The sequence below is a fragment of the Centruroides vittatus genome, unplaced genomic scaffold, assembly GCF_030686945.1.
Source record: "Centruroides vittatus isolate TY-2023 unplaced genomic scaffold, ASM3068694v2 contig_2410, whole genome shotgun sequence".
In the NCBI taxonomy this organism is placed as follows: domain Eukaryota; kingdom Metazoa; phylum Arthropoda; class Arachnida; order Scorpiones; family Buthidae; genus Centruroides; species Centruroides vittatus.
In genome coordinates this window covers 1-24,567 of record NW_027121518.1, presented here as the reverse complement: position 1 = coordinate 24,567, position 24,567 = coordinate 1, and the positions used below count along the sequence as shown (strand labels likewise).

The window sequence follows — 24,567 nt, the reverse complement described above, 5'->3', positions numbered from 1 at the left end:
CCAGGCATGGGCAAATGCGGTTCCGAGAGCCGCATGCGTCTCTTTTTGAGTTACATGCGGCTCTTGCTGAAAGTGTTAATTTCTGTTTTTTATTATTATTTTTTACAATTTTATTTTTATAATTTTGTGAAAATATGTTTATTAAACAAATTTAAATATTTGATTTTATATTATATTTATATTATATAATAAAATCGCGCGCCTTACCATACTATCCGCCACGACAGTACAGAACTGCGGCTCCCAAGCATTTTGCAAAACCTACATTTCGGCTCCCACTGAACTCTTGCTTGCCCACTCCTGCTCTATGCAGTCGAACCTCTAATTTAATGGCACAACTCCCGATAATGATTATCTTTAAATAGCATTCTAAAAAACCTTGGAACAACGGCTATTTTTTAATGTTTCCTCAGCAGCTATAGTTCAGAGGTTTGACTATATTACAGATATTATAGTGTAAAGTATAGTGTACATATAGATATAGACGTAGGCAAACAAACACAGAAAGAGATAGACTTACACCTGCACATAGATTATTACGAAATTTAGACTTATGCAAGTTTAGTTAGTCGATAAAGGATTAATATAAAACAATCCCAGTCAGAAAGTAATTTCATTTAAAATTTTAAGAAGCAAAGTTTTGACGTTCTGTTAAGCCAGTATGTAACAGTAAGCCTATACACGTAACGATATACCTGTCAGGTACACATGTATCACACACGTATTTATCAGTAACAGAATACTGTTCAGAAGGAAATAACGAGTGGTTTTCAGTTTTTGTTGTATAAACAGGTTAAGATTTCATCTCGTTTAAATTTAAACGCAGTGACAACTGAACAAATTTCATTTTCCTAGGGTAAACTTAATACAAGATTATTGATATAAAAACCATGCAGAACACAGAATTATATTAAAGTTTTTCTATCTACAAAATAAATCGATCGTGGAAAAGCTGTGTTAAAAGTCAGTTCGAATGAATTTTGGATAATCCGTTTTACTTTTATTCCAAATTCTCCCTTCTTCATATCAGATAATCAATAATTAATGATGATTGACTGTTGAAACTCTTGTTAATCGTTCATTACAAGATCGATTCTGCCGATAAATATATTTATAAAAGCACCAGTTTTATAAATTTTTTATAATGTAATTAATATAATCTATATTATTATAATTGATATAAAATTTGATATTTTTATAAATAGGTGGAAGGATCGATCATTCACATCACTTTAATAATGCTCGCAGGGCATTAACTGATACTTTAGCATTTGAATATTCTGTTGTGACTGCTGTCGAGATGACAAAACCAGAGGACACGTTAATTGTGGTCACTTCAGATCATTCGCACGTATTCACTTTCGGTGGTTATCCCAAGAGAGGAAATCCAATTTTTGGTATGTGTTCCATTAATTACATAAGTTAACTAGCGTAAAAATGTAAATTTAACATTTAAATATTTCCAAAAAATTTGAATAACAGGTGTAGATGATAAAGTATCCGACATTGACGGTATGCCATATACCACCTTGTTATATTCGAATGGACCAGGATATAATAGGAATCACCCAAACGGCCGAGAAAATATATCTGGAATTAATACGGGTAGGATGAAAAATCACTTTTAATACTTATGAACATATGCCGCCAATTGAGATATCAAGCATAAAAGATTTTAGCTAATCTTAGTGGTTAGCAATAATTGATAGTAAATATAAATTAACATTAAAATAGATAGCAACGTCGTTGCTGGACTTTTCCGGTATTAGTTGTTTGTTTTCTAATAATTGCTACTATTACCTTTAAGTCTTCAAATTGGTTCGGGAGATATTAAGGGGCGAAACCATATCTTTGTTATACTTTCCCTCTTATATAACAGCTAAGAATGTAAAAGTCATCATTATTTTAGAAATTAACGTATGAGATTAGTGAAGGAATTAATCTCCGAGTATTCTAATTATCTTTAAGAGAAACATAGAATCACTCTTTTACGCTTGACTCCTTACGCACGAAGTAAATGACAAAATTTTACGACGTAATTATGACAATTCTCTTGTATTCATTTATAATTTTAACAAGGATCGTTGATTAAATCCGAATATTTTAACAGGAGATAAAAATTACATACAGCAGTCGGCAGTTCCACGTAGATGGGACACTCACGGTGGAGAAGACGTACCAGTTTACGCTCACGGACCCATGTCTCATTTATTTCGAGGGGTGTTCGAACAGACGTACATTCCACACGCGATGGCCTACGCTGCGTGTATAGGTCCGGAGAAAGATAATTGCCAATTTAGAATGGAATCGCATACAAAACGAATCGAAGCGTGCAGACCAGCAGAACTAAGAAGCCAAGCTGGAAAAAACTTTTGTAATTTGTGGTTAATGGTAATGATATTAAGTATCGTCGTTGGTACTTGACATTGTTCGGAGAAACGAATAAAGTTTCTTGGATATTAATTTATTAAAGTAATTTAAAATTTGAAACAGTTCTCAACAGTTTGAGTGTACAAAAGAACACGAGCATGAGTAAATTTCAATAGAATGTGTATTATCAAAAAGCTATTTAACTGAAGAATAAATTAGTAATAGGTTGTAACACTCGAAAAATTCGAGAGTTAAAATGCAGCTGAAAGTAAGTCAACATCATATTGATGATTGAATTATGAAGTGCTTTGTTTCAGATTCATTCCTTTAAGCTTCCTATCGATGATGGGCCAACCATTTGTTTTTTAATTGTAAAAATACACGAAGTTAAGAACGTCCGTAAATTTTTTGTGTGTATCTGGAAAGTAGGAAATGTAAAAAAGAAATAAAGTATAAAATAAAGAAAACAAGAAAAAAAGGTTCGTACTATATTTTTTCTTTTAGTTTTCCAATAATTCACTCGAAAAATTTCAGGAAACTTTTTACTACATTATTTAGTGTTTTTATTGCTCAAGTGAATTATTATCCAATTAGATAATATAAAAATTAAATAAATGAAAAATTTTTCTTTATTTTTAAATTAGAATTAATATCATATCATACAGTTTCGGATAGAGTAAACAGCAAAGAGGACTTAAAGATAAATTATTTATTAGTACTGATATTTGATACTTTTTATCAGGACATTAAATGCTGTTTGATATTATTACAGCAATAAATAACAAAATAAAGTGAAGAAATATGACAAAGAATACTTATGATACTTACAGCCAATGATACACGATGGGTAATAAATAACATCAACTCGTAAAATTGTCTCTTGGCAATAAAATTTACTGAACGCAATATAACAATGAATCAATAGCTTAGCCTACTGTAACTTGATAGCCTAATCTTAAACAGGATTACATGTGGATTATCTATAGATTTAATTATATTTTAATATTAGAGTACTAAGTTAGGTTAAAAAAATTAATACACTAAAAACAAACAGAAGTTTAACAATTAAATATCAAACTCCTTACTCAAATCCTATTAAATCCCTAGTAAATCTTTAGTAATAGAGAGCATTAAACTTTATAGCGCAAACCCTAGCAAATATAAAAAAAACACTAAATTCTATAGCAAAATTCTAGTAATAGAAAGCATTAAAGTCAAGTTTAAAACCTAATAAACTTAGTAAAACTTGTAATACAAAGCATTAAAGTCAGGAGCAAAACCTAATAAACCTAGTAAAAATAGTAGGCTAATAGAAAGCCTTAAAATCAGGCGCAAAATGTAATCTAGTAAAATTAGTAACAGAATACATTAAAATCAGGCGAAAAGCCCAATAAATCTAGTAGCAAAAAAGCATTAAAATCAAGTGCAAAATCTAATACATTTAGTACAACTAATATGATGCATTATATTCAATAGCACAAACTCTAGTAACAATAGATAATATTAAACTCAAAGTGATTATCACAAGATCAACAATTTTACAATTACAATTTCTTCATTGCAATCAATACTCTGCAATGGAGCAATTTTCCTCATTATTCTTTGCGCTTAACATTTTAAAATAATTATTGATTACTACAGACTACAATATAATGTTAAGATCAGAAAAAAATGCAATAATTTCATAAATTTTTAAAAATGTTTACACAAAGAAATGCTTAAATAACATTTTATAAAATTTTTCACATGCTTATTAAATTATAAAATTCGCATTTTAACTGCTCCTGTGTGTGTGTGTGTGTGTGTGTGTGTTTGTCCTTCATGCATTACCACACCATTTATCCGATTGCCATGAAACTTTGGGAAGTTGTTTAATACATTCCCAGCGAAGGTTTGTGGCATATGTGAAGATCACCATTTCCCCCTTTCAAAAATATATTTATATATGGATTAAGCTTTTATGTCCAACAGATGGCGCTAACTTCCGACGACCTAAGTTTGCTTTTCTGTAAGGCATTATGCTTTTCAGTGAGAATGAACCTAAGCAGATCATTTTCTACCTATCTATATAAATAAAATACAACGTTTATTTGTTCCTACCGATTCCTTTGAAATTTTGACACAACGTTGCATTCGAATATGCACGTGTTTTTATATAAATATAACATGTCGAAATTCCCCTACGGGGGGGGAGATGGACGGGATTAAAGCTTACCGTGAAGAACTCGGCTTCTATTTATACTATTTTACATGCGGTTTTTTTGCGTTTTTAATTGCGTTTTTAATAGGTGACGTCAACAGAATATACACTAAAAAGGGATTTTTCGATATTCCCCAGCGGGGAAGAGGGACAGGATTAAGGCTTACCGTGAAGAACTCGGCTTCTATTTGTACTATTTTACATGCGGTTTTTTGCGTTTTTAATTGCGTTATAATAGGTGACGTCAACAGAATATACACTAAAAAGGGATTTTTCGATATTCCCCAGCGGGGAGAGGGACAGGATTAAGGCTTACCGTGAAGAACTCGGCTTCTATTTATACTATTTTACATGCGGTTTTTTGCGTTTTTAATTGCGTTTTAATAGGTGACGTCAACAGAATAGAATATACACTAAAAAGGGATTTTTCGATATTCGCCAGCGGGGAAAGGGACAGGATTAAGGCTTACCGTGAAGAACTCGGCTTCTGTTTATACTATTTTAGATGCGACGGTTAAAGCTTACCGTGAAGAACTCGGCTTCTATTTATACTATTTTACTTGCGGTTTTTTGCGTTTTTAATTGCGTTTTAATAGGTGACGTCAACAGAATATACACTAAAAAGGGATTTTTCGATATTCGCCAGCGGGGAAAGGGACAGGATTAAGGCTTACCGTGAAGAACTCGGCTTCTATTTATACTATTTTACTTGCGGTTTTTTGCGTTTTTAATTGCGTTTTAATAGGTGACGTCAACAGAATATACACTAAAAAGGGATTTTTCGATATTCGCCAGCGGGGAAAGGGACAGAATTAAGGCTTACCGTGAAGAACTCGGCTTCTATTTATACTATTTTACATGCGGTTTTTTGCGTTTTTAATTGCGTTTTAATAGGTGACGTCAACAGAATATACACTAAAAAGGGATTTTTCGATATTCGCCAGCGGGGAAAGGGACAGGATTAAGGCTTACCGTGAAGAACTCGGCTTCTATTTATACTATTTTACTTGCGGTTTTTTGCGTTTTTAATTGCGTTTTAATAGGTGACGTCAACAGAATATACACTAAAAAGGGATTTTTCGATATTCGCCAGCGGGGAAAGGGACAGGATTAAGGCTTACCGTGAAGAACTCGGCTTCTATTTATACTATTTTACATGCGGTTTTTTGCGTTTTTAATTGCGTTTTAATAGGTGACGTCAACAGAATATACACTAAAAAGGGATTTTTCGATATTCGCCAGCGGGGAAAGGGACAGGATTAAGGCTTACCGTGAAGAACTCGGCTTCTATTTATACTATTTTACATGCGGTTTTTTGCGTTTTTAATTGCGTTTTAATAGGTGACGTCAACAGAATATACACTAAAAAGGGATTTTTCGATATTCGCCAGCGGGGAAAGGGACAGAATTAAGGCTTACCGTGAAGAACTCGGCTTCTATTTATACTATTTTACATGCGGTTTTTTGCGTTTTTAATTGCGTTTTAATAGGTGACGTCAACAGAATATACACTAAAAAGGGATTTTTCGATATTCGCCAGCGGGGAAAGGGACAGGATTAAGGCTTACCGTGAAGAACTCGGCTTCTATTTATACTATTTTACATGCGGTTTTTTGCGTTTTTAATTGCGTTTTAATAGGTGACGTCAACAGAATATACACTAAAAAGGGATTTTTCGATATTCGCCAGCGGGGAAAGGGACAGGATTAAGGCTTACCGTGAAGAACTCGGCTTCTATTTATACTATTTTACATGCGGTTTTTTGCGTTTTTAATTGCGTTTTAATAGGTGACGTCAACAGAATATACACTAAAAAGGGATTTTTCGATATTCGCCAGCGGGGAAAGGGACAGGATTAAGGCTTACCGTGAAGAACTCGGCTTCTATTTATACTATTTTACTTGCGGTTTTTTGCGTTTTTAATTGCGTTTTAATAGGTGACGTCAACAGAATATACACTAAAAAGGGATTTTTCGATATTCGCCAGCGGGGAAAGGGACAGGATTAAGGCTTACCGTGAAGAACTCGGCTTCTATTTATACTATTTTACATGCGGTTTTTTGCGTTTTTAATTGCGTTTTAATAGGTGACGTCAACAGAATATACACTAAAAAGGGATTTTTCGATATTCGCCAGCGGGGAAAGGGACAGGATTAAGGCTTACCGTGAAGAACTCGGCTTCTATTTATACTATTTTACATGCGGTTTTTTGCGTTTTTAATTGCGTTTTAATAGGTGACGTCAACAGAATATACACTAAAAAGGGATTTTTCGATATTCGCCAGCGGGGAAAGGGACAGGATTAAGGCTTACCGTGAAGAACTCGGCTTCTATTTATACTATTTTACATGCGGTTTTTTGCGTTTTTAATTGCGTTTTAATAGGTGACGTCAACAGAATATACACTAAAAAGGGATTTTTCGATATTCGCCAGCGGGGAAAGGGACAGGATTAAGGCTTACCGTGAAGAACTCGGCTTCTATTTATACTATTTTACATGCGGTTTTTTGCGTTTTTAATTGCGTTTTAATAGGTGACGTCCACAGAATATACACTAAAAAGGGATTTTTCGATATTCGCCAGCAGGGAAAAGGGACAGGATTAAGGCTTACCGTGGAGAACTCGGCTTCTATTTATACTATTTTACATGCGGTTTTTTGCGTTTATTATATTGCTTTTAATTAGGCTGACCGTCAACAGAATATACACCTACAAAGGGATTTTTTTTGAAATTCCCCCCATGGGGGGGAAGTGTTACACATTTATAATAGATACATTTTGAGCCACAACAATGTGTGGCCGGGTCACATGCTTATTAAATTATAAAATTCGCATTTTAACTGCTCCTAATTTTATCATTAATTTTTTAAATTATTAAGATAAATAATTCCGTACAAGCTCTATAAAAATTGTTCTAGAATTTAAAAAAAAAGTTTAAAAATAATATTCACTTTAAATTAAATTTATATCATGATTTCAGAAGAATTCTTAATAAAATTTTTCATAAAAAATTAAATAATAAATATTAAAAAGTAAAAATAAAAATTTATTTCGATCTCTTTAATTTATCTCTAGAAAGTCACATCAACATCTACTCAAGAGATAAAATAGGAATTATAAAAAGAAATTCCTTTAAAAATGTATAAAATTCTGTACACTTTACTTTAAAAATCTATAATTTTCATAAAATATTATTTTGAAAAAAAATCAAAAGTTATTATTTTCAAAAATTAAAGTTGGAAAAATTACAAATGAAATAAAACTAAAATTTTTAATTTTTTAAAAGAAATGTTTAAAAAATTTCAATAAAATTTTGTACAAAGTTAAGCATTTTTAGAAAAATTAATAATTTCCTTAAAGAAATTACGAGTTTTTTCTCTTCTAAAAATGCTTTATTCATGTGTAAGATTTTATTTACTTATCTAATAAAAAATTACAAATTTTAATGCTGTTTCGGTTTGTTTGTAAATATTTAATTATTTTTTTAAAAATTTATTCTATTTTATTTTATAAAATATTTTATTTCTTTTTGTTTTAATTTTTAAAATATAATAAAATAAGATCAGAAACAATTATTAAAACTCCAGAAAGCTTGATTACTCTTACTAAAAATGAAATAAGGTAATTGGTTTATTTGAATTTACTTTTAACGGTCAATTAAATCCTATTGTCTTAATTCTGTTTACGCGAAATTTTATTGGCTAATCTGTTTATTTTTGTATCCTGTTGATTCACCTTTATCGTTGTTCTAAATTTCTTAAAGCTATTTCATTTTATTCCCTCAACTGTAAATGGATACTGTGAAATTTAATATAATTTCATTCATTTAATTATTTTTCATTCGTATAAGTTTAATTGTTAAAAATAATTTAAGAAGATTATTTCTCAGTGAATGTATATATTTCAAAATTAAAATTTATAAAAAAAAAATTCGGAAAATTTTCAATTAAAAATAAAAATTAAACTTTCTATGTAAACAAACATACTTAAGATTATTAAATTTTTATCATTTGATACGAAAAGCAATTAGAAATTCGATAGGGTTTAATTATATATCGGCTCTTTTTCTTCCTTTCTTTGTATATAAATATATGGAAAAGATTTAAAAAATTTAATAGGAATAATTTTTTAATCAACTTGATTAAAAATTAATAAGTTGAGAGAAAGACGAGAGTTACACGAACGTACTGCAAGAAAAAAAAAAAAAAAAAAAAAAAAAAATTGCGAATGAAAGTTGTTCCCTTGGCAGTTTTCCATTTCGTCATCTGGCAATTTTCCTATTAATTAATTAAAATTTCTCTGGAAATTAATCCCATGATTAATAACTTTATTTTAAATATTAAAAAAAAATTATAAATAAATATATTTTTTAATTAAGTATTAATGTAAAATTAAAATATTTTACTTGATTTTTATCGATGAAGTTTAATAGTTCGCCTTCAAATTTAAATTAATTACATTTTAAATTTGATTGGTTAATTTGAATTCACTTTTAACGGTTAATTAAATCTCATTGGATAAATTTTATTTACGTAATATATATTTTTCATTTTATTGGCTAGTTGCTAATTTTTAAATTCACTTGTCGTATTGGTCGCTTAAGTTATGATTCTTTAACACTTTTTTCCCCTTCATTGGTCGGTTAATTTATTACGTATTAATAATTCTAAGCGATGATTGGTTGTATTTTCGATTTTTTAAATTTTTATATCTTATAGGTGAAAACGTGAAATTTAAATAGAATATAGTCGTTTTTAATTGATTGTGGTATTTTTAGACGAGTTTAGACAGATTTTAAAATGTTTTTCGATTTTAATGTTCTAGAAACGTACTTTTTTACATCTAATTAACTGATTCGTAGAGTATAAAATAGAAAAAAGTAAGTGTACTTTAAAACTTTACAAGTACTCTACATTGATTTTTCGATGTTACGCCGTTTTTTGTAACATAATAAGAGGATTTCTATTTACCTTGTTTCCATTAAAAATCCTTTTAATATGTAGGAAGCAGGATTATATCCTGATTTAAAAAAAAAAAAAAAAAATATAACGATGCAAATTTTCTTTAATATTTTAAAATATTTACTCGAACTCCTTGTCTTCATCTAAGTTTAACCAAAGTTAAACAAGAAAAAAGCGATTTAATAAAGTAAAAACTGCATTACAAATACTAGTCGTATCTTGCTTGCTCGCCATATCCAATCACCTGGAGGAACAACCATTCTTCACTGCAGAGATGGCCTTTCTTTGTAGGCTACAACTCTGCACAAATATGTAAAACAGTCTAAAATGTCCACAGGTGACAATTTTTACTTTATTAAATTGTAATTTCCGCCAGCCCTTTTTTACAAGAAAAAAGCGGATTTAAAAGCTTTTAAAAAGCAATGCTTTAACTTTAAAGTACGGAAAATTAAATACTACATTTTATTTCATTAAAATTGAATTATTTCCAAAAATATTTTAAGTTTTGTTTCTTAATAAATAATATAAACACTTAAATAATACTTTTCTCCGCTGGTCTAAAGTAACGTTTAAGATAGAGAATTCATTTAAAAGTGGAGGGGATAAACTGATAATATAGGATTCTTCTTTTATAGTTGATTTATTCTTAGTGCTATTGCTGTTTCTTTTCTGTTTTAATTACGGTTATCTGTCTTCGTTGGGTAGAACAAAAGATCTGCAAATAGGTTTACTGTCTCCGGGCATCATCATCATCGTTGCTGTTAAGCTAATACCTCTTGTAAGATATCTTGTAGTCGTTACGGTTTGTCTGTAGTCACTTATATCCACTGAACTATAACTTGCAAGAGCTTAACAGTTTGTTAGTAACAGGATATTTCTTCATAATTACTTAATTTGTTCATAATAACTGTAAACAACAACCCTGAGAGACTGCAAGAAAATTAATAGTTTCATCTATTAGATTTTTTCATGGAATTTTCTGTGTAAAAAAATCAAAATTATATATTTATTTATTTACTTCAGTAATCTTCTTCCAATTTTTATTAAGATAACCTCGATAGTCAATTTTTGTTAAGATCTTTATTATATAGGCCTAATGAGTTTAACTGACTTTTGGACCTCCGTGTAAATCACCACATAATGTCGATTATTTTGTATATTGTGATAATTTGATATATTATTTATTTAAAAACTGTCAAATTTAATCAGACCTTCAATAACAGCCACCTCTAAACGACGGACATATTTTTAGGAACAATTCTTTTTGAAATGCTTACAAAATAACCATTTTTAATATTCCCGTCGATGGCCGTTCTTCACAGGTTTGATTGTGTTTTCGTAGGACCATCGTTATTACGAAGTTGTTAAATTTTCGAAAATCGTTAAACCCCGATAAAGCGCCATCCTGAATAGAGTTAATGAATACATGTTTCAGAACATTTCACTACGTTTTAACATGTGCATGATTTTCCGTCGTTATCACCTAAAAAGTCATATCTATTTCTCGTTGCTATAAATAAAACCTCGATTTAGCGCCATATTTATTCAATTTCAAAATTGGCATTAAATCAATTATTGCGTTAAACTGAAGTACCTCATGTAATAATTAAACGTAATAACAACCTTGTTTTGAGTTTCTCAGTGTTTAGTTTTTCGGAAGTAATAAGAGATTTGATTGAATTGATTAGATAAGGCAAAGCAATTAATCTGTCAAGGGGGTGCCACCCGGGATGACTTTTCTATGGGAAATTAACACTTATTTAGGTGATAAAAAAAAACATAAAGAAAACTCTAAAACAGTGGTTCTTAACCTGGGTTCGACCGAACCCCTGGGGTTCGGCGAGTCAGTCTCAGGGGTTCGGCGGAGGTCAACCACCTGACGTCATCGTGACGTAGAAACCGTATTGGTTTCGAAAACTAATGCTACATAACATGTGTTCTATTGGGAAATATGCCTATATTTCCCAATAGAACACCTATTATACCTATGTTTTGAATTTGAAAAATTATATTTTACTTTTCCAATTAAAAGGGGTTCGGTGAATGCTTATATGAAACTGATGGGGGTTCGGTACCTCCAGCAAGGTTAAGAACCACTGCTCTAAAAGCTATGCGGCCAGCCCGTTATAAAAAACAAACCCACAACAAAGTGTACTGTACTGTACAATGGTTATATAAATATAATGATGAGTTATTTAACATTTACGAGAAAGATCAGCTTACTTAATGCTGTACTGTATTCGATAGGACACTATATCGAGGTTAAAATACTCACCCACTCACACATACTCATTCAATACGCTCACACTTACTTGCACACTGATTCTCGCTCATAAATACTTTCGTGCACAGTCACACTCACTGTGGTAACGCCAGTTTTAGTGGCGTTAAATCGAGTTTTGACTTTATTTGTTAGGTATAATTCCCTCTTTTTACAATATAAAATTACAGCAGAATATTTTAATTTTTTGTTAAATTTTACAAAATAAAAAACAGCAGTTTAGAGAAATAAAAAAAATAAAAGAAATTTCATTGAAACGTATGTGATAGGCTACGTTTTAATCAAGTAATTCCAATTTTTCAATTTTAAATTCTTTTTATAAACATTAAAAAAAAAAAAAAAAGAAAAGTTTATTCGGAAAATAAACTTAATTTTTATTCAATTAAAAGCTCAATTTTTTATTAATGTTTACGAGTCGTTTTACAGATCATTAAATTCCTTTTTTTTCCTGTTTCGAAAAAAGCATAAGGAAATACTCAAAGGTTTTGTAGAAAAACTGATTACAAATTTTATAAAATAATTACTTTTTCTTAAATATTTACAATGCAGTTTCTGCTTAAGTATCAAGGAAAAATCGTAATTAATTTTGATGGATAAACTTTAATACGTTCTACATCCCTTACTTTATTATCAATTAACCAATGTAGTTATTTAATAATCTAATTATATTTTTATTTTTTATTTTTTGAATGTTTTTTGCATCGTTTATTACACAATTTTCTGAATATTTCTTGCTTTCTCGTTTTATTTTACCACCAAATTTATGTATTTTTAGTCGTTTCAAATTCAGATTTACGCCAGAACATCCAGTGAGTATTGTCCTATTGTCACAACGTTCAACTAATCTAACAAAACAACATTTATAAATAATTATTAATTTAATTACGTAATATTATGCTATTATGTAAAGCTATTTCTATACATGTTTAACTGCCATTTTTATACATTTACTTATACGTTTTTAACTACCCTTTGTAACGTTTCGTAACACCGTCGCATATATTTGCCTTCAAAATTACGTAAGGCATATTTTCGATCGATTCACTTAAGGAATAATACATAGCTCGGGGTAACAAATGTTATATTATTTTATTAATTACACGTAAATTATAATGTACGTGCAGTGAGATAAAAAGTGCGGTTTGTTAGGTAACACTTCAAAAACAAAAATGAATCACTCTGTTACCCAGGGGTTGAAAGCTTAGCATTACGTAACGTTTTTTTGTATGCATTTCTATGTTTTGTAACGCATCGTAATGATTACTCTCATACCCACAAACCTATATCTAAGTTACGTAATTTATGGACACCCCCTGACAGAATCAATTCTATGATTCATGTACTATTTCATATATTATAAGATTGTCCTGTTAGGAAAAAATGCAGCTCTGAATGAGACGTTCGGAACTTTATCAGACTTGTACTGTACAGTACACCATGTCCATACAAGTAAAAATGTCATGCAAATCTTAATATCATCAGTATACTATAGAGGGCATGGGTACTAAAACGTGAGCTTATTTAATGTATAAAAAAGCTTAGAATAGAGAATTGAGGGATATTCTTGACTGGAGAAAGAGTATAAATCGTTCTTAACTTTACAGTATAAGTTCTGAGTAAATAAAAATTATTCAGCTTAGTTGTTAGAGTCTATACATTATCATGTCTGTCTTAGAAGGTTATATTTATACAGCTTATAACTTTGTTTTAGAAAGTTACAATATAATTTGTTTTATATCACTCGTAAGTTTTAACACATTAATTTAATCTCCACTTGAAAAGTATAGCCTTAAATTATTAATCTGTATACTGTAAATAAAATTTGTACTAATGATACACTCTTACATATAATACTTTATCATATATTATTTATTATGATATACTTTTCTCCATATATTACGGTAAACTGTAGTGTGTCTAAAAACACTTTTTAAGTACTTTTAAGTAAGTATAACAAGTACTTTTAATTATACTTAATATGTACTTTTACATCTCTTACCAAAATAATAGGTGCAGATAAAACAAAGATAAAGTTTAACCCTTCGTCACGTGCCTAGTGCGATTAAGCAAGGTTATAACACAGAATCTTACTTAAATTTATATGATGCCACATGTTCGAACGATCATTGATTACAAAAAAACTATTCTTCATTACTAAATGAAGAGCAGTTGCTTGTACTCTCAAAAAAGGAAAAATATTACACAAAGTATTTAATACAAAGGCATTCTTTTTCTATACAATCCAGAAAGAGTAACGCATCGTTTTCTATGGCGTGATATTTTTGAAAGTATAAAAATTTAAACGATATTCACATATTTTAAACAGCTTTAGTGAATTATATATATAAAAAATATGAAATAAATCTTTCATTAATTGTTGAAAAAAATGAAACATTCCATTTTGGTATTGTTTTTCTTTTCTTTGTCTCTCTGGTTGAATTTGTAAAAAAAGATGGGAGGAAAGAAAAAAGTAGACGTAATACGGGATATTAATATTTTAGAAATATAATTCATTCTGTTTTCAACTTTAATAAAAAGTTTGAAAGATATTTTTGTTTTCAAGGAGCGTTTATTCTTGAAATTTTATTCCTGTATTTCAACCCACCAGCAGATACGCGAAAAGTAATAGAAACAAAAGTCATAAAAACATATTTTACCCTTCCAATCGTTATGTTTATCAAGACGTATCAAGAGAGAGGAGTGGTAGCTTATATTTTCCGCAAGATTCTATAGAATAAGTATAACAAATTTAGTGCAGTTAGATCAATGGGGTTGGGAGTTAACAGGAAATAAAACCAAGAAGTAGTTTAAAGATATTTTCTACCGGGTCCTAGCGAAAAAGTATGAAAAACTTGGTCACAAGATTTAGAAATGCATAAAGAACAGATAGACAGACAGCCATTCTGTTTTATATACCGGTAGCCTATATAGATTGTTATATTTGATTGAATATCGTTCAAAATCAAAAGACACTGCTAGGCCTACACTACATTCCCGTACGAAGCACAATGCATAACCTCATTACGCCATCTGGTGTCTATAAAATCACTTAGAAATAGGTAAAGTTGTACAGTACTTCTCTCTTGTTCAACCTCTAAATTCGAGTTTAACACCTAAATAAGGACTTTTTCGTAGGTAATCTTCCTGAGAGGCCCCTTCCTTTTGTAGACTGTCTTTTTGTTGTGTTGCCGTATCCCATCAAACATATTTACAAAGCAAATTCGATTTTTTGAATTGCTTTCTTCCCTTTGGTTGATGTGGAAGATATTCAAATATTTCAAAGTCAGAGAATGAACAGAGGCGTACCTAGGGGAAGCGGTGGGGGCGGCCGCCTACCGCCCCCACCACCTACCGGGTACAGGCCTACCGGGGGTCACCCCTACACGGTGACACCCGGTAGGTCTGTACCTAAAAAAGAAAAAGGGTCAACAGCTCGCTTCCCATGACAGTTTCTTCGCTATGAGGAGACGCCACGAGAGCTCGCTCCAGCTGAAAATCTTACTATGATTTATTCTATAAATCTAAACTCATACGTCGCGACATCGCATATTCAATATAGCGTTCAAGTTGCTCGAGTGTGAAGATATTACAATTCAACAGTGTTTTATAAAAGAGTTAAAAAGGGTGACACTACGATATTCGCACCGGGTGTCACTGATGCTAGCTACGCCACTGGAAATGACCCTCACTAGTCATCATACAACAATTACATTATGAGTTTAAAGCATCACACAGCTAACTTTCTGCTTCATGAATCAGTTCTGCATTTGGAGTTGTTTTAACCCATTAATGAAATTTCCAATAAAATTTATCACAATTTTCAATCCACATTATGATAAATCTATGTTTATATCTGTAAAATATGAAAATAAGGACTGGCGGAACTGATGATTTCAGATGATGAATCTATGTTCCATCAGTTTATTCTCATACACAGCTACTGAACAATGGTAGTTGATTGCAGGTTCGCACCTCTTTAACGGGCTGACTGCGTGGAATTTTCCATGTTTTATTGGCGTGTGTAGCACGTAATTAAAATTCGGTTTACCATAGAAAATTCCTTTATCGATAACACTAATTTACAGCCATTTTATGAATGTGGGAAAAAGATATTTTCTGTTAATTCTCATGCGCTGAACACGAAAATAACGTTAAAAATTCTCTGGCACGTAAGGTTTTCGAATTGTGATCTTAATGGGTTTTAAAAATACTTGATGCAGAGACTTAATATTATTGTACAGATATGTGAAGACTTAACAAGTTATAGGACTATTACTTGGTGTTTAAATCAGAACATTACTAGAGGATACACAATTTGTTCAGAAACCATTGCTAGTTACTTATGAGAGAAAGTGGTATTACTAATAATCAAGACTAAAACAATAGAAGTTGTGTTGATCTTCGTTTATTCTTTTACATGTCGTTGAGTAAGGAAAAACAAATTGAAGTTATTTTGGTGATGAAAACTCTCGAGTTTAGCACGTTTCTCATTAATTCACACACGGACGTACGGATGCAACCTGCTAAATCGAAGATCCTCATCACCAAAATAACTTAATTTATTTATCATTATTCTGGTAAAGTATTGGCTTTACCTGTAAAAGAATAGAGATGAATATAACTCCTATGGTTACAAACTTGTAAGACACCTTATATTAATCATTGAGTAATTTCAGCTTAGTTAAAACTTAATTTATGGTAGCCATTTTGTTGTTGTTACGGTTTGAACCGATGATTTAAGGCAACACTGCACATGGGCCACCTGTTAAGTGTGGTCTTTTATGGAAAACTGATATCCATTAAGGCGTTCGGTACGAGAAGAAAATCGGAAAAACACGGCCAACTCGTTGGCGAAGTGCAAACCACGACCAACTACAACTGTTTATTGATTTTCTCAAGTTGGACACTGATGGGCTCAGAAGGCATTCTCTCCATGGTTGTCTCCCATGTATGAAACCGCTAAACATTGAAAATTGGTCGCGGGTTTGGGTCTCACCATAAACTGGAAAAATTAAATAATAATAAAATATGCTTTAATTTGTTACGAGTTTGCAGTAACAATAAATAAAACGTCTACAAATCACTTTTTCTTGTACAAAGCTGGGCGTTTGTAGTAGAAGTTATTCGTGTTGTATAACAGAATTACTGTATCGTAACAATAGTTACTGAACTGTAAGAGTGCTATTGTTACTACAAGAGCTGCTATCACTACAATATTTGCTACGACATAAGTAGAATTAGAAATAAATCATTTTTTCAAACGTATCCCGGATTTTTTTATGCATTTTGATACAGAATTCTTCTGAATAAATACAGGAAATTTAATGTCTCTTTCTACAGAACTGAAATGACAAACTCAATTTTTCATTCAAATATGAATTTCATTTATTTAAAAATATTGTTACGTTAATACTCGTTATATTGTTATGTCACTGACAGCGATGCTGTGACATCACTAATTATTATACTTTTCAATCAGTGATTATCTATTATATACTTATTTATTATCTTCTTATGTTCGTGATAGCTATATGGTTACGATATTAATTATTACATTGCGTCACTCGATTATGCTGTAACGTCATTAATTATTATATTGTCACGTTTATCGTTACACTATTGGTGTACCACTAGTAATTGGTCATGGGTTCGTACCTGACCAAGAGCTGGCCACGTGCATTTTCTGGATTTATTTCACCAATTTATCACTTAAACAGATGTCCGTTTTCATACAAAATCTTCCAAGAGGCAGATCTCGGGAGTGTCACGATGCCTTATCCAATGGACTTAACCCATTACACTACTGTTATATTAATTTTTATATTGTTGCTCCATTACGAACCATACTCTTATACTACTGATTATTGTATAAATACGCTCAATAAATATAATTATAATGTTGCACCATTCATATCCATGCTGTTACGATCGTTATACAATTACGACATCTATATATACCATCGAGATGGGTTGATAATAATAATAAGCGCAGAACCCAAACGGTTAGGTGTTGAAAGTTGAAATTTGGTACACAGTTAGGGTACGTCACTAGAACGTACACTAAGAAGGGCTTTTTCTAAATTCCCCCCACGGGAAAGAAGGAGAGGATTAAGGCTTACCCTGAAGAACTCGGCTTCTATTGTACTATTTTAGATGCAATTTTTTTGTGTTTTTGACTGCGTTTAATAGGGAACGCTACGAGAATGCACACTAAGAAGGGATTTTTGGAAATTCCCCCCCCCCGTCGCGGAGAAGACGGAAAGAATGAAAGTTTATCCTAAAGAACTTAGCCTCTACTGTACTATTTTAGATGCAATAATTTGTTTTTAACTGAGTTTTAGTATAGTACCATATTTAGTAGGGTACCACGTTGGGCTAAAAAAAGCGTATTCTTTAACAATGGAAGTGTTAAGAGAAAGCGGAATGCAAGATTTACACGCGCAGATGCGGTTTTTTAGCGTTTTTGCGGGAAATCGAACATATTTTTAGACCCATCTAAAAGTTATCTAATTAGTCTGGAAAGAGGGGGACCTAATTCTTGCATTCTGTGAAAACGGGTTAAGATTGGCTATAATGTAATAATCTTAATCTTCACTATCGTTACTTTTGGCCCGAGCAACGCCGGACTTATCTGCTAGTTTATTAATAAATTATTACATCAAACTTCGTTTTGCTATTCTTTATCACATTATTGCGTCACTGATTTTTGTATAGTTGTGTCATTACTACATTGTTACAATATTACTTTACTATGTTTTAATTTTTTTTAAGTTGGTGTACTTTTTTAATTTCATACAACAGAAATTAAACAAGGAAAAAGTAATAGCAGCTGAACAAAGAAGGAAAAAGATTGAGGAAAAGTAACAGCAGTTGGCATCTCATTGGTTTTAAACAAGTAGATCGATTAATTTTATTGGTTAATCATCCTAAGAAGAATCGAATAAATACCTTCCATACTCCAGTTTTATTGCCAAGTCTGGTGAGAAACAATCTTCGAGCTGCAAAAATGAAACTACACTTGTTATTTTTCTTGCTTTTTGCCTTTTTAGTTGCTGAAGTTATCAATGCACAGGATGGAGACCAAATTACCGGGGGTAGTAATGAAGGAAATGAAGAAAGCGAACAAGTAAACGATGAAGTAAGCGATGAAGAAAAGGAAGATAGTGAGGAAGAGGAAGAAGATGAAGAAGAGGGAGATAGTGAGGAAGATGAAGAAGAGGAAGAAAATGAAGAAGAGGAAGAAGAGGAAAAAGACGAAGATAAACGCAAAAGGAAATAAGGATGAATTTTTCAAAAATGAAACTGTATTGGAAAAAAAGAGAAAAAATTAATTATCAAATCGTATTAAAATTAATCGAACGTTTAAATTTTGATTAATGTAATAATTTCTGAATAAAAAAAAAATATAAGAGCTGTATTCGTGAATATCTTTCAAAACTTTGTATGGAGTGTTAGTGTAGTGTAATAACGCTAAGTGCGATATACAGTCTTGTTTGTTCCGTGACATTGTAGGGAGTCTGAGGGATTGGTAATTAGATTGAAGGACAGGAATAACGTGTTCGAATACGGATCCCTTACAATCGTGGGAGCATTTCTTATCGCGTCTGTTTAACATATAATGTTATAATCATAATAATTCAATACAGTCGTGATTCATTCTTATCGGGCATTAACTTTATGTTCTTTCCCCGTCAAACAGTTTTAGAAAGACTCTATGTAAGTCTGAACTTTTTCTAGCCTATTCTCTCGCCCTTATTTGTCGGGCTCATACTCACGTTTACGTTGTCAGAAGACAGGTCCTCGTTCAAACGCAGAATACATTTATCATTCATTCGTGAATCGAAAGGTAATTAATCATTTATAACTTCTCTCTTCATGGAAAAAGTAAATTTACAGGTTTATTTGTACAGAGAATATGCCTTCCTGCATGGCACCTACAGACATATCTTTGATATTCACCATATGACATGCTTTTTTTACTATACATTGCTGAGCACTGATTTGTCGCGGGTTCGCGCAATGTGTAAAGCAACACAGCGCTTAATATTATTTCCCTGAAAAACGAAGAAATAAACTAAATTTTTATGTTGGTTCATACGATATTTATTGAATAATATAGGTCAAATAATATTTTAACATATAAAACGTTCTGTATTTAGTTCTTTCAGTTTTATCTTGAATCACCTGAGTAAATAGCAAACAATCCAAACTTATGAATTCCAGTTAGAGATTAAATCGATACGAAAATATTTTTAGAGTTTTACCTAGAAAATAATTTTTTAGTTTAAATATAAAGAAAAATATAAAATTTTATTTGCCAATTTATAATATATGTTGTATCATGTAAAGATAAACGTTAACTGTAACTTTGGTGGAGGTACCTCGAAGGAAGACAAAGGAATTAGAATTGGGGAAGGATACTTGTTCGGATCAAGTATCTGAGATCTGTACTGCAGAATGATGTTACTAGTAGGAATGGGAATGGGATGGATAAAGTGGACTGTTGTGTGACAAAAATTAGGCTACCACTAAGATTAAAGGGCAAGTTTTACTGTAAAACTGAGCCTACAATGATGTATGAAGCTGAGTGCTAGACCTTGAAAAAAGAGCAAGAGCAGAAATTAAATGCGGACGAAATGAGGAAGTTGGGATGATGTGAGGGGTAACAAAGAAGAGCGCCTTTATCAAGGAAAGCTTAGGTGTCACTGATTTAAAAATTAGACTGAGAGAGGAAAAAACTTTTTTTAATGATTTGGCCATATTTAATGAAAACTGCATAGACGGGATGTTTGTAGAAGACCGGAAGATCGGATCCAAATCATAGTGCGAATATTGAGATATGTTCTCGAAGTTAGCTTCTAGATGTATCGGAAACATTCTAGACAATTAGTTGGTGGTATATAAGGGACGCTTAACTTTTCTTCATTCTGATTATACTGTACTTTTTAGATCACTCTCTAGATCATCTGAGCAAAATCTTACTTACGCCACTGCACCTGCATATCTTTATAGTATCTCATTCCCCTTGCCTTTTCATAGTTAATTGAGGTTTCCTCTTAGGATTATTCTTCTTAATTCCTTTCTGCTTTGAAAATCTACATTAACCCAGCACTCTTTCAAGTCTTTCTTCATTTCCTCCATCCAAGTTTTCTTTGGTTATCCCTTTCTTTGGTTATTGCCTTCAACCCTCAGTTTTACCACTCTTCTACTAACTCTACTACGATCTTAAGATCATAGTAGAGTTAATTCTGTAAAAGTATTACTTACTTTCACAAAATTTTATTTTTAAATATGGAACTTTTCGCTCTTAGGTACGAAAATAGATTTATCAGGAACCTTTTTTTCGTTCTAATTTTTTCAGACGATCTTTCCTTATTTATCATTACTATGTTTTAATGCGCAGGCTTTTTCATCACTGAACATGCGTGAATATATTGTGTTAAGATAGTATGAAAGACCTAAAATAACGCAAATGAACACGCTATTACGAAAAATTAACGTTCTAATGATTTGAAGTGGTTTGATGGGATTTGAAAACGCGATATGCTGGCGATTTCTCAAATGAAAATACCTCCTGAGAGGATTTTCTACAGGAAACTAGCCCTTATTTATGTGTTGGACATGTCAAGAAAAACCGTCAGTCTGTTGGCGCGGCGCGAACCCGCGACAAACCAGTGCTCATCAGTATATAGTAAAAAAGTATGTCATATGGTGAATATCAAAGATATGTCTGTAGGTGCCATGCAGGAAGGCATATTCTCTGTACAAATAAACCTGTAAATTTACTTTTTCCATGAAGAGAGAAGTTATAAATGATTAATTACCTTTCGATTCACGAATGAATGATAAATGTATTCTGCGTTTGAACGAGGACCTGTCTTCTGACAACGTAAACGTGAGTATGAGCCCGACAAATAAGGGCGAGAGAATAGGCTAGAAAAAGTTCAGACTTACATAGAGTCTTTCTAAAACTGTTTGACGGGGAAAGAACATAAAGTTAATGCCCGATAAGAATGAATCACGACTGTATTGAATTATTATGATTATAACATTATATGTTAAACAGACGCGATAAGAAATGCTCCCACGATTGTAAGGGATCCGTATTCGAACACGTTATTCCTGTCCTTCAATCTAATTACCAATCCCTCAGACTCCCTACAATGTCACGGAACAAACAAGACTGTATATCGCACTTAGCGTTATTACACTACACTAACACTCCATACAAAGTTTTGAAAGATATTCACGAATACAGCTCTTATATTTTTTTTTTTTTATTCAGAAATTATTACATTAATCAAAATTTAAACGTTCGATTAATTTTAATACGATTTGATAATTAATTTTTTCTCTTTTTTTCCAATACAGTTTCATTTTTGAAAAATTCATCCTTATTTCCTTTTGCGTTTATCTTCGTCTTTTTCCTCTTCTTCCTCTTCTTCATTTTCTTCCTCTTCTTCATCTTCCTCACTATCTTCCTCTTCTTCATCTTCTTCATCTTCCTCACTATCTTCCTCTTCTTCATCGCTTACTTCGCTTTCTTCTTCTTCATTCCCTTCATTACCACCCCCGGTAATTTGGTCTGCATCCTGTGCATTGATAACTTCAGCAACTAAAAAGGCAAAAAGCAAGAAAAATAACAACTGTAGTTTCATTTTTGCAGCTCGAAGATTGTTTCTCACCAGACTTGGCAATAAAACTGGAGTATGGAAGGTATTTATTCGATTCTTCTTAGGATGATTAACCAATAAAATTAATCGATCTACTTGTTTAAAACCAATGAGATGCCAACTGCTGTTACTTTTCCTCAATCTTTTTCCTTCTTTGTTCAGCTGCTATTACTTTTTCCTTGTTTAATTTCTGTTGTATGAAATTAAAAAAGTACACCAACTTAAAAAAAATTAAAACATAGTAAAGTAATATTGTAACAATGTAGTAATGACACAACTATACAAAAATCAGTGACGCAATAATGTGATAAAGAATAGCAAAACGAAGTATGATCTTATAATTTATTAATTAATGTCGTAACTGTATAACGATCGTAACAGCATGGATGTGGATGACGGAACATTATAATTATAGTTATTGGGCGAATTTATACAATAATTAGTAGTACAAAAGTATGGTTCGTAGTGGAGCAACAATATAAAAATTAATATAACAGCAGCGTAATGGGTTAAGTCTATTGGATAAGACACCGTAACACTGCAGAGATCTGCTTCCTGGAGGATTTTGTATGAAAACGGACACCTGTTTAAGTGATAAATTGGTGAAATAAATCCAGAAAATGCACGTGGCCTGCCCTTCGTCAAATACGAATTTATGACCAATTACTGGTGGTACACCAATAGTGTTACGATGAACGTGACAATATAATAATTAATGACGTTACAGCATAATCGAGGAACGCAACAATGTAATAAATAATGACATTATAGCATCTTTGTCAGTGACATAACAATAAAAGTATTATTAACGTAACAATATTTTAAAATAAATAAAATTCTTATTTGAATGTAAAATTGAGTTTGTTATTTCAGTTTTGTAGAAAGAGACATTAAATTTCCTGTATTTATTCAGGAGAATTCTGTATCAAAATGCGTAGGAAAATCTGGGATATATTTGAAAAAATGATTTATTTCTAATTCTACTTATGTCGTAGTAGGGATCGTAGTAACAGCAGGTCTTATATTAATAACACCGCTTTTACAGTAGAGTAACTACAGTAACGATACAGTAATTCCGTTATATAAGTCGAATAACTTCTACTACAAATGTGCAGCTTTTATACAAGAAAAAGTAATTTGTAGACGTATTATTTATTGTTACTGCAAAGTCGTAACAAATTAAAGTATATTTTATTATCATTTAATTTCTTCCGGTTTTATGTGAAAAATACCTGTGTTACGTAGAGTACAAACCATTCGTGCTCACTGTCTTTACTATTCGTGGCAACCTTGCGTGTTGGTATTGACATGTGTATCACGTCATAGCGTAACTTTGTAATTGAAAGCCTACCCTTATCAAATACACATTTAACAATAAATGTTCCGTTATCACAATTTTAATTGTTTTAAAATTTATGAAACTAAGTATAGATTGGCGGTGTTTAATATTTTTAACACATAAATAGGAGCAAGTTTCTTGTATAAAGTTTTCCCTTGTCTATCAGACTGGTCAAGTAAAGTTTCCTGGATTTTGCTGGCGTACGTAGCACCTAAATAGGGGTCACTTTTGTATAGCTTGTCTTTCTCTATCAGACCGGTCACGTGGAGTTTTCTGGGTTTTCTTGACTTATCTAACAGCTAAATAGGGACCAGTATTCTCCTACGAGATCCCATCTTGCCTGGCAGATTGTCCATCTGGTAAAATGGCAGCGTAGTTTCAATGTCTGCTAGTTCGGTGAATGGATCTGTTCATTATTGGAAATATTCCCAGAATGTCAGTCGATACAAAGTCATTTGTATATGGACCTAATTACATGTTTATGAATTTGTAGTTTGTGTACGCGTGTACATTTATAAGGTAAATTGAGTGATAATCAAATCGAGCCTTCAATAACGGTTATCGTTTTAAGAGTGTTTTCTTTAAAAATGCATACGAAACAACGGGCACTTTTATTTTTCCCACCGTTATTCAGAGATTTGACTGTGCTATACTTAACCGATTCAGGTATGTGAAACACGGTAATAAATGAGGGGTTGTAAAGCGAACGGTCGTATAGCGAGGTTTATAATGTATTTATACAG

At 31.8% G+C, this 24,567-nt stretch overlaps 1 protein-coding gene across 1 annotated transcript in view; it reads left to right on the top strand.

Moving 5' to 3' along the window:
- Positions 1-19,091, top strand: part of LOC136971252 (alkaline phosphatase, tissue-nonspecific isozyme-like) — a gene marked incomplete at its 5' end in the record, with an annotated part of 34,059 nt that extends 14,968 nt beyond the window's left edge. The window contains 4 exons of the mRNA XM_067265721.1: positions 1,206-1,397; positions 1,483-1,605; positions 2,111-2,416; positions 18,862-19,091. Coding sequence (XP_067121822.1) covers positions 1,206-1,397; positions 1,483-1,605; positions 2,111-2,416; positions 18,862-19,091 — 851 coding nt within the window. The remainder of the gene's footprint in view (positions 1-1,205; positions 1,398-1,482; positions 1,606-2,110; positions 2,417-18,861) is intronic.
- Positions 19,092-24,567: the final 5,476 nt, after the last annotated feature.